The sequence below is a fragment of the Sphaeramia orbicularis genome, chromosome 2 (genome assembly GCF_902148855.1).
Source record: "Sphaeramia orbicularis chromosome 2, fSphaOr1.1, whole genome shotgun sequence".
Lineage (NCBI taxonomy): Eukaryota > Metazoa > Chordata > Actinopteri > Kurtiformes > Apogonidae > Sphaeramia > Sphaeramia orbicularis.
In genome coordinates this window covers 26,978,947-26,998,082 of record NC_043958.1, presented here as the reverse complement: position 1 = coordinate 26,998,082, position 19,136 = coordinate 26,978,947, and the positions used below count along the sequence as shown (strand labels likewise).

Genomic DNA, 19,136 nt, shown 5'->3' with positions numbered 1-19,136 from the left:
GCCAAAATATTTTAAGTCTCTCACCACAGTAAAAACATGAGCGGAGCATGTTCTGGAAGCGATATTTAATGCATGAGCAACATCTCAGGCACTTAGTGAAACTCGGGGTAACTACCAACACATGGGGCTTTTAACATGCTGACTTTAGTTAAAGAACTGATCCTTCCGATGTGTATCAAAGTACATTTAACAAGACATAGCTATCCTTCCTGTTACAGTACAACACACAGTGATTCTAAGAACATGAATCAATTATTAAATAACTGCGTAGAGAAAGCACAAGTAGGAGGAGAAAATGTGTTTGAAACAATGAGACTGCAATGATTATTTTCTTTAACAATTAATCAGATTTTTATTTCCACAGGGTCAATTCATATTTTTTATTAATATATCTGTTATGTTGCATTAGTTGATTAATCTTGTGGATAATGGATCATCACAGTATTAATCAAAATGCCTACAATTAATCTTCTCAAGTTCTTTTTTTTCTTATGAAAATACTTCCTGATACTAATTCAAGGATTAAAAGGCATCCATCAGTAGAATAGGGTTAACTAATATTTCAGTAGCCTCATAGCATAATTGCCTAAGTTATCCACTTTATGGACAAAAGTATTGGGACACGTTGAATTCAGGTGTTTCTTTTCTAACAGGGGTCTGGTATACAAAACAATTATGAGAAATATAAAATATATTTTTTCATATTGTGATGAATATCCTTGCATTGCATTGGTTAGTTTTGTTTAAATTATCTTTGCTTCCAAAATGCCACAGAGATGTTTTTTTTTTTTTAACTTAATTTCTCTCAACATTGTTTTTGTTTTTTTTCTCCATGACTATGATTTTAAAATCAATCAAATGAAAATTAAATGATTAAGTTATTTAAGAAGAAAATACTTATATTTGTGTGTTTCTTTTGTCACACTGCTGCACTTCTTTTTCTGTCTTTGCCTCCATCTTGCTGAGGATTTATACAGAATTATGGGAAATTTCTCATACCCCTCTGTTCGTAGTGGAGGGGTAGGGCTAAGGGAGAGGGCTAAGGGGTGAAATGGGATTGGGCCTAAATCTACCATCATTACGTACAGTATGTGCTCTAAAAGAAATCTGATAACTGGAGCGTCTAAACTAATGTTTTTGATTATTGCATTTCTTAAGAGTATGTAAATGCATCAGATCTGATTATTGTAATTATCTGATTACTCTCAGTTATTGTATTTTCATGGTCATGTAAACAGGCTCATCAGTAGGACCATATTAAAGACAGCAGAAACTGGCTCTGAAGGCTAATATTGGGCTTCTCAATTAGAGATAATGACTTTCCGAGAAAATAATGATAAAAAATAAATATATAGTTCAGTCCCAAATTTAGTGATTAATTACTTTGAGTTTGATGCTCAGAGATCCAGATTTTTTTTTTTTTTTTCATATCAGTGTTTATTACTTTGACTTAGACATTAATTCCTCAGTCACAGTTCTTAGTAAACTTTCTTCTGCTGAATATTACCCTCAGTATTACATTGACTCTTAAAAATCTACAGATTGTCATCTTGTCTCCATGCCCAAAGTAAGTGTCTCTCAATGTACACATGCACTGGATGGCAGCGTTTCCATACAAGCCAATATAAACTGCTCTAGGGAGTCTGTGGAGAGTTTTGTTGAAACAGAATTTTTAGTTTTACTAAGTGAGCAGAGCATTGTGTCAGTAGGTCTCAATTTAAAGAATTTCCACACTTTTGCCAATTGGGATCCAGCTTTTTGGGCTAAAGTTTTGCCATCAGCATGCTGACAGTTGTGAAAAAATGTGGACAAACTGACATTTTTACCCTCTTGGTTTAGTCAGTTCCAGTACGCTCAGCAGTCCATTTTAAGAAATGTAATGCTCCATATACAGTATTTTTATATCTGTATGGGTATGTGTAAGACATTAGAATAGACTCTGCTACTTCCTGCCCTTGACTCATTGTGTCTAATGCTGCCTTCACATGCTTTCGGGAAGATGATCCTTTCCATTTGTGAATTTAATATTACCAGTGTGTTGTGTTCAGGTGCTTTTGTTATAGCAAAATGGAAAATGTCTGACACACAATTTATCGTACTAGAGTAAAACAGTTTTGAATGTGTTAATCAATCAGCTACAGCATTATTTTTTCATTCATTCATCTTCTGAACTTTATCTTCACAAGGGCCACAGGGACAGATATAGACAGACATATCGTTAGCCTCATAGCATAATTGCCTACGTCATACACTATGTGGACAAAAGTATTGAGAAAAATATTTTCTCAACGTTGATTTTGTTTTTATCCATGCTTATGATGTTAAATGTTCTAATTCTAAATTTCTAAAACATTTTTCATGCTCTGACTAGAAAATAGTTTCTTAGGAATGAAATTATCCCATTAAACTTATATGGACAAAAATATTGGGACACATCATGGCTACAGCTGCAAGATGTCCTGTTCATGCTAATTTAAGATATAAACATCAATATTAATCATCAATATGATATTTATTACAATTTAAAACTATATTCTGACATTTGTCATCATTGTTTTGTAGCTCAGCCCCCTATTAGAAAAGAAATACAATTAAAATTGTAGAAAACTGAAGTTACGTAGTCAAACAAACATTTAAAATCATAGTCATGGGTAACAAACAAAAACAAAACTAGAAAAGCACTCGGAGAGCACAGACCTCTGCCAAGGCAGATCAGCCCCCCCCCCCATCGCCACCAAAATGTAATCATTTGTTCCTTGTGCCAGTATCAACATTACCAGAAAATTTCATGAAAATGAATCCATAACTTTTTGAGTTATCTTGCTAACAAACAAACAACAGACAGACAAACCCCGATGAAAACATAACCTCTGCTGTTCCTTGGCAGAGGTAATAAAAAAATCATTGTTAAGAGAAATGAAGTAAAAACCATTTCCGAGGCATTTTGAAAGTCAAGATAATAATTCAAACCAAACTAACCAGTGCATTGCAATGATATTTATCCCAATGTAATTGTCATTATTGTTTTGTGTCCCAGACCGCTGTTATAAAAAAAAAAACAAAAAAAAAAAAAACACCTGAATTCAACGTGTCCCAGTATTTTTGTCCATATAGTGTATGACTTAGGCACTTATGCTATGAGGCTAAAAATATATAGAGATGAACAACCAGTCACTCTCACATTCACATCTATGGGCAATTTAGCATAACCAATTAACCTATTTATGCATGTCTTCAGAGGCTGAAGTACCCGTAGAGAACCACACACATGCCGAGAACATGCAAACTCCACTTTTTTTTAATTTTTGCAAATTGTGTACACAATAAATGTGCAAAATAATCAGCAAACAGCAGCAGAACATTAATAAAACCAGTGTTTATCATCAGCAATTAATCCCGTGTTGCCCTCCGCCATGTTGAAAAGGTCAGAGGTTATATTAACTTCAGGAACTTGTGTATCAAAACTTTTTTTCCAATTCCCCAGTGGAAAATGTGATATGAGGGAGCATTCATGTGCAATTTTCGAGTTTGTAAGTAGTATTTACCATAATTCCCATAGCACATGAAGGCAGCATAAGAGGCAACATACAGGGTGGGGAAGCAAAAGTTACAATGAACATTTAGTTGTTTTTTCTCAGCAGGCACTACGTCAATTGTTTTGAAACCAAACATATACTGATGTCATAATCATACCTAACACTATTATCCATACCTTTTCAGAAACTTTTGCCCATATGAGTAATCAGGAAAGCAAACGTCAAAGAGTGTGTGATTTGCTGAATGCACTCGTCACACCAAAGGAGATTTCAAAAATAGTTGGAGTGTCCATAAAGACTGTTTATAATGGAAAGAAGAGAATGACTATGAGCAAAACTATTACGAGAAAGTCTGGAAGATACTATTAAAGAAGAATGGGAGAAGTTGTCACCCGAATATTTGAGGAACACTTGAGCTAGTTTCAGGACGCGTGTGAAGGCAGTTATTGAGAAAGAAGGAGGACACATAGAATAAAAACATTTTCTATTATGCACATTTTCTTGTGGCAAATAAATTCTCATGACTTTCAATAAACTAATTGGTCATACACTGTCTTTCAATCCCTGCCTCAAAATATTGTAAATTTTGCTTCCCCACCCTGTATATGAGTTACATTTATTCATGCTGTCTATTGAGTAATGAGTAATGAAAGGCCATGATATGTATTTATGGCGCTAACAAGCACTTGCTTCAAATGCTAAATGTTTCCATGCTCTCTTCAGTGGGATTGAAGGATGTACTAAGTGTCTTGTTTTCTGACTCACAGTATGGAGCGTCTGAGTCCTTTAGACCGCTGTGACATAAGGTTAAGGGCATGTTTGGTACCTCGATACACGATACTAAAAAAAGCCAACCCACATCCATCTACCCTCTCCCCTAAGTCCATCCTGTTTTTTTTACGAAGGGGGACTTCTAAAATAAAATCAGCTGTCACTGGATTCCTGGGCCTCACTGTGCTGTGGAGCACACTGCTGGAGCTGGTCTCCAAGCCTTACTGGTTGGCTCTCTTTGCTGGGTAAAGGAAGCCTGTTTTCTTCTCCGGAGTTCCAAGGCCCTTTTCTATTCTGTTGGATCTATTGTGGTTTGACGTTAAGAGTGACTTACACCGTTAAAGAGGTAAGCACCATACGTGGATTATCGTCATTATCAACATTTCAAGGTTGGCTCTTGTTGCGCAGCAGCTATCAACCACTGTCAGCACAGGTCTTTCAAAGCAATTTTCCACCGAAGCACAAGTGGAATGAGACAGATTGGAAGCGGTAGATGGCATTTTAGTTGATAATGACTTTGTTCGATGTGCCCAGGCTGAGAAGGTGTAAGAGAAGCATTATTGTGAAATCTGAAATAAGATGAAGTGGGGAGGTTTATTGTGTAGGAACATCAGGTGTGGGAAGTTTGTAAAGAATTAGTCCTATCACAGGGAATTTCTACGATTCCATTAGGATTTGTGCATTGTCATAAAACATGCATGGGCTCTTCCTGTTTCCTTCCACCAAACATAACCAGCAGCAATCTGATCTAGAATATTCTGAAAGCGTAGCAAATTTGAGACAAAGTGCTTAGCCTAGCATAAGGAAACACTCGAGGGCAATCCATTCTCCATGTACAGTAGAGGAGTTATTTTGATAGATCTGACAACTCAATTATTGTGTCTGTTTTGCTCTCATCTGTAAGAGAGAAAGTGCCCTCCATGGCTGACATTTCAATTAGTAGTGCTTGTTTTTTGCTCTCCCGTCAGAACTCGGCAACCGTGTGCTTTGTCCAATAAGTACTGAACAGGAAACTGGGTTGCTTTAGGGTTTGAGAGGGCTGAGAATGAGGCGACACCGCTTTGATTAGAGGACGGCGTCTACTTGACGCAGATCTATGGGCTGGAATGTAGCTTCGAGCTATGACGCTACGCTGTCTTTCAGTCCTTAAACACCGAAATTACTCTCTTGATCTTTCTCTCTTTTACTTTTTGACATTTTTAGTCGTGTTGTCGCTTTACCACTCCACACTGTCCCTCACCTCTTGCTTCCAGCTACCCGACAGAGCAGGACCTGTCCTCGGATTGGCTTAGCACAGGCAGTGGCAGAAGGCAGTGGCAGGGAGGTCAATGGCCCTCAGCTCAGCTCAATATAGCCACTGAGTCGTACATACTGGCGGCAGCTAGGCCTCCCCCCAATGACTCTTCCTCCCTCCTTTTCCCTCTAACTTCTTGTACCCTCTTGCCTGGTGCCATTGAAGAGATACACAGCTAATACTCTGAGAACAGGACTTAAATAATAGGCTTTGGTCTGTTGTTGTGGCTAATGTGCCTTTGAGAGGTGCAGGTTTTAAGTGCCTTTAAAAACTTTTTTTCCCTGATGTTAATATCACAGTGTAAACAGAGCCTCGGCCCTTATTATATTTGCATCTTAATTAATGAGAAAAACATTATTAATTAAACATTAGAGCATAGCAAGAGGTCAGAATAACCTTTTAAACAGACTTTCTGATTAGCAGTTCTTGATTTTTGACTTGTTGTCTTTATATGCTGTATCTCTGTCACACTCACTTCCACTCCATAAATCTCTCTGTTACAGAGGAACATGACGCTGCAGACAAGAGCCGGTTTATAAAAAGGCTGGGTTTATTTTTTTCTCTAGTCGCCCCCCCACCATTTTGGAGCCTGCTTACCTCACCTCTACTGTATGCTATGGGAGCTTTGCATAAATGGTTTGCATAGCTTAGAGAAGCCAGAGGTATCCAAAGCACTGTTGTCACCGCTCACAGGCATCAAAACCGTCACGTCTCTGCCCCTCTCGCAGCTCCAGACCATGACGTGAACGTTTATCTCTGGTGATTAATGAGGGCATTATCCTTGTGTTTCTGTCATCTGACCAGCATTAGGTTTCACTGCAGCCTCAGGTGTAGGATTTCTGACCCATATTTATAGGATGTAGCGGCTAAAAACCCTGTTTATTTTCAGATGCTGCTGTCTCGAGTGGTGCATTTCTCTTCCTGACAGATTATATGTTACACCGACATGCAGAAAGCTAAAATTGGAGCAATGAGAGGGACATTCTGTTGTCAGATGTGAATTAGATTGCATTCATAACTCATGTATGAATCCATGTGGATATACTATACCTAAGATACACAGCCCAAACCACTGGCTGTGTGATTTCTTCATTTCGATTATGTTTGTTTGAGGAGTGCGTCACCTCCGGGCTGTGTATTCATAGATATACTATAAGTGGGCTGAGTGTAGCATTAAGATAGCCAGCTCTGCATAGCTAAGCATGAATGGTATGTACTATGCCAAGCACTGAATCTGCTACTAATCTCACAGCACTGAGAGGAGCTTCATATGTATTTAAAAACAGCTGCAATGAGATGCAAGCTTTTTTAAATAAGCATCAATCACATCAAAAGTATAACTCTGAATGACCTCTGCTTTGAGCCGAACAAATACTAGCACGCATGCATGTGGAAGAAAAATAAGCACCTAGTGAAAAACCATAAGGAGGAGGATTTCAGAATGTCAAAAGGTGACAGGGTGAGCACATAACGAGAGAAAATAATTTCTATTTAGGATCTTCTTTTCATCCCACAGTGTTGTTGCCCAGAGAGAGAGAACATGCCAAGAGCTAAAAGGTCCAGTGTGGGTGTATGCTGAGCCATAACGGAGCCTTCTCGGTTGCCTAATGATGCTTTGTAGCACAGAAAAGTCAAATGTAAAATCAATTATCTCCTCTAATTGGCTATCCACAGGGATGTGCTGAGCAGTATGAGGAATCATAAAGTGGTGTTTGTGATTGATGAGTATTCTGCTTTGGTTTATTATTAACATTCGTTACACATTGTGATTGTTGCCTCTGGGCACTGCTTAGTTAAGATATCTATTTGAAACTATGCAGACATGTTCATCAAAGTCGGAGCAGATTTTAAGTATTTGGAAACAAAAGCAAAACAGTTCCATAATCTAACAGCAGAGACATCGAAACATACCTACAGTACAATGTTTAAGACATGATTAAGGCTGAAGGGTCTGCAAAAAAATCATGTCATGGCTACATTTATAGTGGGAATATTTGCTTTAGTACAAGTAAACGCATGAGCCTAATGGGCACTTGCCCCTGGGTCCCACAAGCATAGGGACCCCATGCAATTCTGTGTGTTAACCCTCCAGTGCACCTTGTTTCATATATGACACATAGAGATCAAAGGCATATAGTTACTTTACTAATTGCTAATTTAATTTATTTTCTACTTTTTTCAATACATTTTCAATATTTTTTTTAAATTTTGTACTAGAATTTCTCAATCATTTTTTATAGATTATTTTATTTTGTACTAGAATTTCTAAATCATTTTATATAGATTTTAAAAAAAAATTGTGGTAGAATCTCTCAGTCATTTTATGTAGATTTAATTATTTTTCAGTTTTTTTATAAAGATTTTATTATTTTGTACTGGAATTCTTCAGTAATTTTATAAAGAGTTTATTATTTTTGCACTAAAATTTTGTAATCATTTTACAGATTTTTTTTTTTTTGACTTGAATTTGTACAGATAAATTATTTCCAACAATTTGAAATCTGTATTCCCAAATGTTGAAATTACACTGTAAGTGTTCATATGCATGACGGTGACCAACTTATAGGAGAATGTTCTTTTTCAAGACTGAAACTTATAAAAAGTCTGCTTTGTAGCACAATGGGGCAGCATCGTTTGAACTGGCTTTCACTTATGTGCTTGGAAAATAACATCCTGAAGACCACTGACTTCAAGCCACTAATAATTTTTGTAAGTAGCTGGCATAGGGGCCCCAGAACACTGCTTTGCCCCACAACCCATAATTCTGTTAAGATGGCCCCGAGTACAAATATGACTCTTAGATGTATGGTGTAGTTGAGCCCAGAGTCCAGGCTAAGCAAGGAGAAGGAGCATTTAACAAAGAACAACTGGAACAAAGTGCCAGTAGAGTCAGATTTGCCCCAAATAAATCCCGGTTGAAAACATTGCTTTTTTCAAATGTCTGTGAATGAACTTACATCCTATTCTTATTGCACTTAAAGTCTTCATGCGCTATATCGGTCTGGAGGATTGTATGCTCTTTTACTTATTTTGATATAGAGTTTTTTGCAATTTTTTTATCCTTTTCTATCGTTTCATGTGTCCTGCACTCTATTCTTTTTATTTATTTTTTTACATTCTGATCTTTTATTGTTCTGATACATTATTTTTTATCTCCCTCTGGATGTTATTTATCTGAAGCACATTGAATAACCTTTGTACAATGTGCTATATAGATAAACCTACATGAATGATTTAGAATACAATAATTTGTTTTCCTTAACAAAAATGAGTGAAAAGTGGCATTCTTTACTAAAAGCGACCAAGGAAACATTTGCTGTGTATTTATCAGAGGAAACACATTTAAATTGTTTGACAATAAAAGTCTCCAGAGGACTGATTTGACTTTTGTGATTAAGACATTTTCCATCTCTTAGCTGTAATTTTCCCCCAAAAAAATATTTGCTGGAGAATATGAGGCATCTCTGAAGCACCACAATGCTTCATTTAAAAGTGAATGGTGTGACATATTTTATCTTTATCAGAAAGTTGCAGCACCGTTGCACTCGGTCGTAGTGCAGTTTTGCTATTTTGATCCATTGTTCAGCCTTAGATATGATTATGTAATACTTTTTGTCAGCCATAGGTGAAACAGGTCACTGCATTCTGTTCCAGGATAAGGACAAAATTTGATGTCATAAAACTGTCTAATAAGTCCAAGTACGAAAGGTCAACCTCTGTCTGGGTTGTCAGAAAGACATGAGGAACTTCAACTGTAGGTGTATAAATCTAATACTTAGATAAAGTTCAGTTTATGTAGGTTTCTCATAAAGAAATGATCTACACAGGTAAAGGGCATTCACATCTAAAAGTATAATTTCTGTCTTTGCTTTTGTGTGTCTAGCTGCAGGCAGCGCAGGTAGATCCGGGTCAGGACGTTCTGAGGACAGGCTGAGCCAGGGGAACAGGGCCCCGAGCGCCGAGGATCAGGAGGCCGAGTCAGTGTCGGTCAAAGAGCGGCTGGCGATGTATCAGGCTGCCGTGTCTAAGAAAGAAACCAGCAGCTCCTCGTCTGCTGCGGTAAGCCAATACAGTACTTCCACATGGACGTAACAGGAGACGGACGTGAGGATGCACTCGCAGCAAACACTTATACTGAGAGGATCACATTGTTAAGTTGAAAAAGTGGCTGTCGTTTAACTGTTTTTAGTGAGTGTTGCAGGAAATCGGGGGATTTGTTCCACAGGGGCTGTAGGGTGGACAATACAACTATTTATCAGTGTGTCATAAAGCTTCGCCCTTTAACTCTTAAGATATTATGAAAATGAAACGTGCTACTGTGGATTTGCATCTGTTTCAGTGTCATAAAAGCTGTTGTGAGTATGTGCTTGTGCTCCTTTTCTTCAGTGCTTTTGCTTTACTGTATGTTTTAGGGTGAAAACAGGATAGAAAAACAGAAAAAAACAAAAAGGAATTGAAGTTTTACAGGTTTTTACTAAATAAGGCACTTAAAATGTACATCAGTAAGAGATTTAGGATGTTAAGCATGAACTGTGAACTGGAACACACTGAACAACAAGAAGTATTTGTATTCTGGCCCAAAAGTTTTTGTTTTGGTGCTTTTTTTTTTTTTTCTAAATCAGTCCAGCTGCTTTTTGGCACCTGGTTGAATTCCAAAAAACAGTTACACAGTCAAAACTCAGTAAAAACACAGCAAAAAAATAAAAAATAAAGGAAAATCACCATTACACTATAAGCATTAAAAACAAAAAAAATACAAGGAAAATTTATTTTAATCTATTTTTACAGCGAGTTGGTCTTACCCACTGCTGTGTGTTTTGCCCCCAGTCGACAGGAGCGAACAAACAGCAATTTATTAAGTGGCATCTATTTCATCACGGTATATAATTAATCTGTCTGTAAATTTAGAAAATTATAAACCTGTTTTGACAAATTAGAGTTTAAAGTGGAGCAGGTAGTGGTAGCAGTGTCATGATATAATTATTGATGAATAATTGTCAAAAAAAACCATTTGTGATTTCACAACTTAATTGTCTTTTCTTCTCTGTTTATACCACTAGTATAGCGTAGTCTACCAATAGCTTAATTATGCTCATATTGTAAACCTAATGAAGATAAATACCCACTTATTGGCACCAAACACTGAAAATTATATTTGTGTGTGCCGTTGTAAACAAAAATTTCAGAGGGCAGATTTCGACATGAATAAAATGTAATAAAAACTGATCAAATTTGACATTTCTGCTGAGACAATGATTTCAGTTATGCAAAATAAAGTGAGATCAGGCACAAAATCCAAGCCTTTCATTATTTGCAGGTTCATAATAAGCACTATTTAACATATAGAAGGGAAAATGTGATAAAGCTGTTTATACAAGACTATGACATCCAATGCCACCATAACCTTTAGACACCTTGGAACTATTTTTGTGGCACCTTCTGAATTTCTACATTTAATTTATCATTGTTTGTTTTAATATTGCCCTCCGTAATTTGCATTTTTTTCACTGAATATCAGGTATTTTACTGTATTTAATTTGCTGGCTGTGTAGATCATAATACAATGTCTATGTAAATTCAAAGGTTATCATATCAAAACTGAGAAAAGTGACATTTTCAGTTAAATATATCATTAACTAACCATTAAAACAAGCATCTACAACAACTGTCATGTTTCAAACTACATAATTCTTTATTAATGAATCAACCACATTTGACATTCACTACAGATTCTCTTAACATCCAAATGGGTCATATCTGATGCAGCTGAAAAGTTTAGAAACTGCAATGTACCTGAATTACCCACATGTATAAATAGGATTAGATTAGTGGTTCAAAAGTGATTAAGCATTTTAGCTCAGTAGATGCTTTTGGTGGCTGTTTGGGTCTTTGAGGGTTAATTTGCAAGCCTGTAGACAGTGACTGTCATCGCTGCGATTACATATTAACTCAGGCTCCAGCAAAGTTTCACACATTTTTCTTCCCTTAGTAAAAAAAAAAAAAAAAAAAATCCTTGAGTTCCTAGTCATTACAGAGGACAATAAACCATCGGCAGCCTGCATATGCTTTATAAACCTAATAATTCAACTGAGTGAGCACTTAGTCAGGCAAGGTCATTACAATAAGTCAGCTCAATTTTAAAAAATAAAGTCCAACCAACTGGAAAATATCATTTCTTCTCTTGTAAACTCTGGTGTACTACTGCAGCACTGAACAACTTAATGAAACTATCATTTACAGTCACACAAATTTTATTGGCACGTTTTCAGTCTAACAGGAGATAGTGAATCATCGTCAAACTCTAACAAATTAATCAAGCTTTAAACTGGAATATTGGTACACAGTCTCCTCTGCTAGATTGTACATTACCCAGTGAGGTTTTGGATAGGGTTACAAAGCATGGTCTGCCTCCTCTGTGTGAGTCTGGACATTAACCCTTTAATCCCTGACGTGTCTGTGGTGCTTGTTCTGAATGTATGATTTATTTTATATATTCATATAAATTCAACTGTTTGCTCAATAGTTAAAATGTTCAAATTGTGCTGATAGAATAGACTTTGTGCTTTCTGTAGACATCTGAGCAAGTTCAGTGCACCCCCCTCAGCCTGTGGAATGGGGGCTAAAACACAGAGCAGTGAGTGAGACTGACTTTTTTTTTTCATTTTTTGTTGTTTTGCACCATTTTCCTTGTGTTTTTTTTTTTTTGTTTTTACTGTTGTTTGCAGTGTTGTGGTGATTTCCTTTTTTTTTTTTTTTTTTTTTTTTTTTTTACTGTGCTTCTATCGAGTTTTGACCATGTAACTGCTTTTTGGAGTTCAACTAGGTGCCAAAAAGCAGCTGAACGGATTTAGAAAAAAAGAGCCCCAAAACAAAACCTACCGGACCAAAATTCAAATACTTGTCGTTGTTCAGTGTGTTCCAGTTCACAGTTCATGTTCAACATCCTAAATCTCTTATTGATGTAGATTCTGAGTGCCTTATTTAGTAAAAACCTGTAAAGTATCAATTCCTCTCTTTGTCGTTTTCTGTTATTCCAGCCTGTACAGATGCAAATTCATAGCAGCCTGTTTCATTGAAATAATGTCTTAGGGGTTAAAGGGCTAATACAGCAAGATTATAAAACAGTGTATTAAAAAAAAATGTTGTCAGAGAAAAGTGCATTAACAGTTTTATCCTGTCAATGGTCTGCATAGCAACAAACCACTTGAGGCCGAGCTTTACAGCCTTTTTTTAGAGCAGATGAGAGGTGCTGTTAGAATAACAGAGCACTAAAATCTCTGTAAAGCACCGCCTCAAGTGGCTTGTTGCATTTTACAAATGGGCTGTAATACAAAATTGTCTTCAAAATAAGAAGCACCTTACGAATTCAATAAATCTCATGTATATTCTTTAATGAAACAGAGGCCATTAGTGAGGCATTATCCGTCCCAAACAGCAGCTTAAAGTAGCTTCAACAAGACTCTTTAAATGGTCCTCTTACATTACAGTAATGGCTGTACGTGGCAGCGCTGCATCCACCTCAACCTCAGCCAATCCTCAGTGTGGCGGACGGACAGCTGAATGCATGGGATTATGTGCGAAATAGAAAGAGGTGGGGGGCTGGTTACTAGACGATGGAGGCATGGGAATTTTACATTTCCTTTCTACCTCTAGCTGTCGTCCACACACAGATAACAAAAGGCCTTGATGGACACTGTTTAATTCAGAGTCTGACCTGTCTGTGTATGTGCACAGCAGTCATCCTGAATAAGAGATGATTTCATGACTTATTACCAGGGAGCTTGTACTAAAGCAATAAAATATTGATAACGCCATGACCTCCCTTAAAATGTCACAGACCTAAACGTCTGAAATGGCAAACTGCATTGTCGTCATCATTTGCATTATAAAGAAAAAGGTGACAGCTACCTGTGTTCAGACACACAACCTCATACACACATCAGCAGACTTAGAAATGCTTTTATATATTGCAGTTTCTAAGAAGCTATATATGTATGCAGAAGCCTACATATAAATCTTTTATTAGGAAAGTAATTGACAATCCCAAAAGGAGATTATTTTATCAAATAGTCAGTGTGGATTCTTACCCAGATCTCATAACATGAGGGATGTCTTTTCCATACAAATAAGATTTAGACAGTGCTTTTCTTTTCTCCATTTTCTTCTTTGGATTCATCTTTTCACTTTTAAGGAACGACTCCTTCTATTGCTGAGTAAAAAAATCACTTTTTTTTTTTTCCTATTAAATTATCACGCATCTTATTGATATTTGACTCTCTGTGGTCAGATAGAAGTTGATAGACTCTACCAGTGAAATTGGAAGCCTGCCGTGTTTTCATGAACATAAAGTATACACAGTTTTTTAATTTTTTTATTTTAGGTTTTATTGATCTTATAGCTAACTTTAAGACCTGTAACTATTTTTGTGGTGACCTCCAACCAAGGTTATAATAGTTTTGGATTTTTAATTATAGTTTAGTTTTATTTAGTTTTGACTTTTTTTTCTCTAATTCAGTAGTTTTAATTAGTTTTTAGAGCATATTTGCCAGTTTTTATTAGTTATCGTTTTTTTCTGAATGCTTAGTTTTAGTTTAGTTTAGTTTAGTTTTAGTTATTTCATATATTTTATCTTCCTCACCATCCTATTCAAAGAAATCCGTGAGGCACGAATGAGCGGGTTACTCTGGACACTTTATTTGGGGGTCGGGTTAGGGCGGCTCATTGACTGAGCAGAGACACAAACACATGTTCATTATGATGTATAAATTCCCTATAGCAGGTTTGGGGGGTATGTGTGTGATCCATACACAACGTAACTTATGTGAAAACAATGCATAAATGTGCAAAGCGTGAGAGGAGATGCACAAAGCAGCCAGCAGTTAAACCAGACAGAAACATATATACATAAACCAGCTAACCAGCAGTTAAACCAGATAGAAACACACACACACACACACACACACACACACATATATATATATATATATATGTCACATTAGAGATTGAAATCCAGTAGGATTCCTAATCCTACTAGGACAGATAGTAATTGTAGTTTGTCCTAGGACAAACTCAAATCCTACAAGAAATTAGGATCTGAACTAGGGTTACATATGTTTGCAACTATTGTACACTAGTGAGTAGCTCATTTAAGTCTTAGAAAAAGTCTTTGAAGAAAATGTACGATGTTAAAGTTGGCATTGGCATTTTGCTGCCCCCTGGTCTAGATGGTAGGGTTAAAAGTAAAAGAAACAACAATATTCTTACAAACCATGATTTTATTCAGAATTTACACAGACTTTGAATCTAATATTCTATAGCTAAGCTTCAAAGACTTTTTGTAAGACTTAAATGTGCTACTCACTAGTGTACAATAGTTGCAAACATATGTAACCCTAGTTCAGATCCTAATTTCTTGTAGGATTTGAGTTTGTCCTAGGACAAACTACAATTACTATCTGTCCTAGTAGGCTTAGGAATCCTACTGGATTTCAATCTCTACTGTGACATATATATATATATATATATATATATATATATATATATATATATATATATATATATATATATACAGGGTGGGGAAGCAAAATTTACAATGAACATTTAGTTGTTTTTTCTCAGCAGACACTACGTCAATTGTTTTGAAACCAAACATATATTGATGTCATAATCATACCTAACACTATTATCCATACTTTTTCAGAAACTTTTGCCCATATGAGTAATCAGGAAAGCAAACGTCAAAGAGTGTGTGATTTGCTGAATGCACTCGTCACACCAAAGGAGATTTCAAAAATAGTTGGAGTGTCCATAAAGACTGTTTATAATGGAAAGAAGAGAATGACTATGAGCAAAACTATTACGAGAAAGTCTGGAAGATACTATTAAAGAAGAATGGGAGAAGTTGTCACCCGAATATTTGAGGAACACTTGCGCAAGTTTCAGGAAGAGTGTGAAGGCAGTTATTGAGAAAGAAGGAGGACACATAGAATAAAAACATTTTCTATTATGTCAATTTTCTTGTGGCAAATAAATTCTCATGACTTTCAATAAACTAATTGGTCATACACTGTCTTTCAATCCCTGCCTCAAAATATTGTAAATTTTGCTTCCCCACCCTGTGTGTGTGTATACATACACATACACACACATTATATATATATATATATATATATATATATATATATATATATATATATATATATATATATATATATATATATATAAACCAGCTAACCAGCAGTTAAACCAGATAGAAATGTATATAAACATATATAATCCAGTTCATCAGCAGTAAACCACACCTTTGCAGATATCTCATCTCTTAATCATCTCCAGTTCCATTATTAGCCAGCTTTGCTTCAGTTCAGTTCAGCTAGCTGTTGCTAGTAATATCAAACGCTTTTTAACATTCTAACAGGTTCCATACCTCTGTAATTGGATTAGTTTTCATCCTCCTCTTTTCTCCTCTTCTAAACTGTGCAGTTAAGGCCTTGGAAGGCCTTTTCATGGTGATAAACTCCCCAGTCTTTACCTGATGCTAGTCCTGTCTGATGCTGTCATTTAGCTCCGCTCTGTCTCTGTCACTCACGCATACACACAGTGAGCCAAAAAAAAAAAATTTAAAAAAAACCCAGTGGTTGATGTTCTAATGATGGCAAAAAGCTGGAAAACTGAATTTTACCTGAAATACTTAAAAGTATCATTAGGAATAGTGCAGCAGTAGGTGCTTTTTGTCACTGGTGGCTGTTCAGGTCTTTTAGGGTTAAGCAGCCCATCGACAGTGCCCTCTGCTTCTTACGCCATCTAGAGGTTCTTAAAGGAAGGAACAAAACCTGTCTGTTACTATCGTAATATCACAGCATTTATGTGTCATTTTAAACAATGAATCCACTGATCTATGCCTTGAGATGATAAGGGATCATTTCACGTCATTTTAAATCCCATAAACCTGTCACACATTATTTTATTACACCGTTATGTTTATGGTGGATTTGCAGGTGTGTATATTAATGCTATCTGCTTTCTGCTGTAGATGATGGATGAGTCAGAGGCGTGCTCGCTGCCTGGTGGCCTGGCCAGTGTAAAGAGACAGTTTGAGAACCAGGAGTTTTCTTCTTCGTCCTCTCAGTCGACTGTCACTCAGTTTCATTACCAGCAGCAATCTGTCCAGGTAATGTCAGAGATGCTTTACAGTGTGATTTTATTCAACAGTAACTATATATTTGTGCTGTGTGAGCTTTGCTGTAAAGGTAGAAATGTAGAAGAATGTTACTATATGGGAAAGTTTTACCTTTACAATGGACTATTACAGATGGTGAGTACACGAATGCTCTTGAAAAACAAGTACAATATCGTCCTTTATGCCTGCAAGCTTTGTGTCAAAGAAAAATTCATTGAACGATTAACATTCCGCTGTAGATTTTTATTGCAACAGGCTTGTCTGCTTTGTCTGAGTCTTGGAGGCGTTCTTGTAGGTCAAATCAAAGAGGGCACCTTGAACTTTGTCAAGGTACTGTCATCCGTGTGCGTGAGGAAAATGCCAGAACGTGTTAGCAGCTTGCGATGGGGCCGGATCTCAGTGAAGTAAGGTCACTTCTGGCCTGCCACGCACAAGCTTTCTCCCCATCTGCTCATTCAAGCAGGAAGCAGAGTGGATTCATTGAGCACACAAGGACCTCGCTGAATGCTAAATTTTACATTGGGGTTTGTGAGGAGAAATGTCTCAGTCAGTTTGATCGAAGTATTGCTTCTGTGCTGCTACAGAAAACTACTTTCCGCTCAAGTTTCCTCTCACAGGTGTGATACCAGAGGACTGTTTTTAAAACATCAGAAAAGATATTAAACTTACTGTACGTGGTTTCCAGAGTACCATGCTTCCCCATCATGTATCTTTCATGTTAACAGCAGAGGATACAACCTCACACATCACATTTCTCTTTCATCTCTTTCAAGATGAATGAATCTCACTGGAGGAAATGGCTGATGTAGTTTTTGAACAGTTTTTATAATCTATTGCTTTTCCTCTCCAATGATGAAACCCTCCATTAGTAGAATTTAAAGTTAGCCATTCCCAGGGAAGCAGCTCTGTAATGGAAAGACATTTGTTACGGGCCACACAGGGGCTTTATTAAGTTCTTCACATTATAAAAACAAGAAAAGCACTCGGAGAGCGCAGACCTCCACCAAGAAAGACACCCCCCTGATCACCACCAAAATTTAATAATTTCTTCCTTGTGCCAGTATCAACATTTCCTGAAAATTTCCTGAAAATCCATCCATAACTTTTGGCGTTATCTTGCTAACAAACAAACAAACACGAAAACACGGACGCAAACACACAAAGCAAAGTGATCACAGTACCTCCTGGCTTAGGTAATAATTACTTACTTCTCCCACTGTTTTTTGCAGCCTTGAGGTGGTAAAACTCTAGTGTGTGCCCATCTTTGTGTGTAGATCCATGTATGTGCCACCATTAATGTGAGAGGGGTTCAGTGAATCTACATTCTCCATTTTTGTACATTTGACAGGAAATGTCAAGCTCCTCAGAAGTGACAGTGAGAAGCAGTGCCAGGGAGGTCATGCCCTCTACAGTCGCTCACAGCCAAGAGGTGCACACTAGTTATGAGTCCTCTCACGTTTCCAGACCTTTCCTTTGCCCTATATGCTGTAGAAAACTCACTAAGTACTTTGTCTCTGTGATTAAAACAGCTGGACGCTGCTTGCCATGATACTAATGATTTGCCACCATCTTTCCACAGGTGATCCATGATCAAAGGGTCCAGCACAGTGCAGCCGCCAGTTACGGGAACCATTACAATGAAACAGGTTGGGCATAATGCTATTCTGGCTGTGCCTTTTATATTGTAATTTGCACGTTTTATCACAGCACTGCTTATGTCCTGTATATTAATGATTGTTCCCACTATGGTTGAATAAGGGATGAGATATGAAAATGAGTCAGAGTGCAGATGATTTTCTATTCAGTGCATAACAGCAAATCTAATCAGGGCAAAGTCAGGAAGGTAAAATATTGGAAAGTGGAAATTGGGCAATCACTGCTGCATGGTTTCAGAAAATGAAAACTACTCAGGTTTTTAATGAAATGATTTATTTCTCTTTCCAATCCCCCTGAGCTCCCTCACTGTGAATGACTTAATGAGGCAGCCTTCTTCTTGTGTCTAATTCAGTTATGCTCGTTGGAGGAGAAGACCTACCAAAGGTTTCTACTCAGGCTTTGAAGCAGCAGTATGAAAAAACAATTGAGGAAGCTGCACCAGCCAAGGAAATTAAGGTAATGATGGTGTCTCTTTATCTAAACAGATAATAGTTTGGGTTTTTTTTTTTTTATCAGCTATCAGAATGAAGATGAGGTCACATCATGAAACCATCAAAAGGAAATTGTGCATGCCATGAGGTGATGGGGAATAAATTAGATTAGATAAAAACCATCATGTCATTACACAACAAAAATCTGACTTCTTTTTAAGGAAATTCAGAAAGGAAAAAGCCAGACAGAAACAATACCTCACATATAG

At 36.9% G+C, this 19,136-nt stretch overlaps 1 protein-coding gene and 1 long non-coding RNA gene across 4 annotated transcripts in view; one reads left to right on the top strand and one right to left on the bottom strand.

The window, feature by feature from the left end:
* xirp2a (xin actin binding repeat containing 2a) overlaps positions 1-19,136 on the top strand; it is a 72,484-nt gene that overhangs the window by 41,249 nt on the left and 12,099 nt on the right. For 2 of the 3 annotated variants that reach the window (XM_030157948.1, XM_030157966.1), the window contains 5 exons: positions 9,485-9,660; positions 16,634-16,771; positions 18,129-18,209; positions 18,360-18,426; positions 18,789-18,892. In XM_030157948.1, the coding sequence (XP_030013808.1) occupies positions 9,485-9,660; positions 16,634-16,771; positions 18,129-18,209; positions 18,360-18,426; positions 18,789-18,892 (566 nt within the window). The remainder of the gene's footprint in view (positions 1-9,484; positions 9,661-16,633; positions 16,772-18,128; positions 18,210-18,359; positions 18,427-18,788; positions 18,893-19,136) is intronic. The other variant, XM_030157956.1, reaches the window with a different exon arrangement.
* Positions 8,026-14,742, bottom strand: LOC115435520 (uncharacterized). The gene is made up of 3 exons (XR_003937701.1): positions 14,731-14,742; positions 11,286-11,291; positions 8,026-8,298 (listed from the first exon to the last, which is right to left on the bottom strand). It is a non-coding gene; the product is annotated as an uncharacterized LOC115435520 (long non-coding RNA).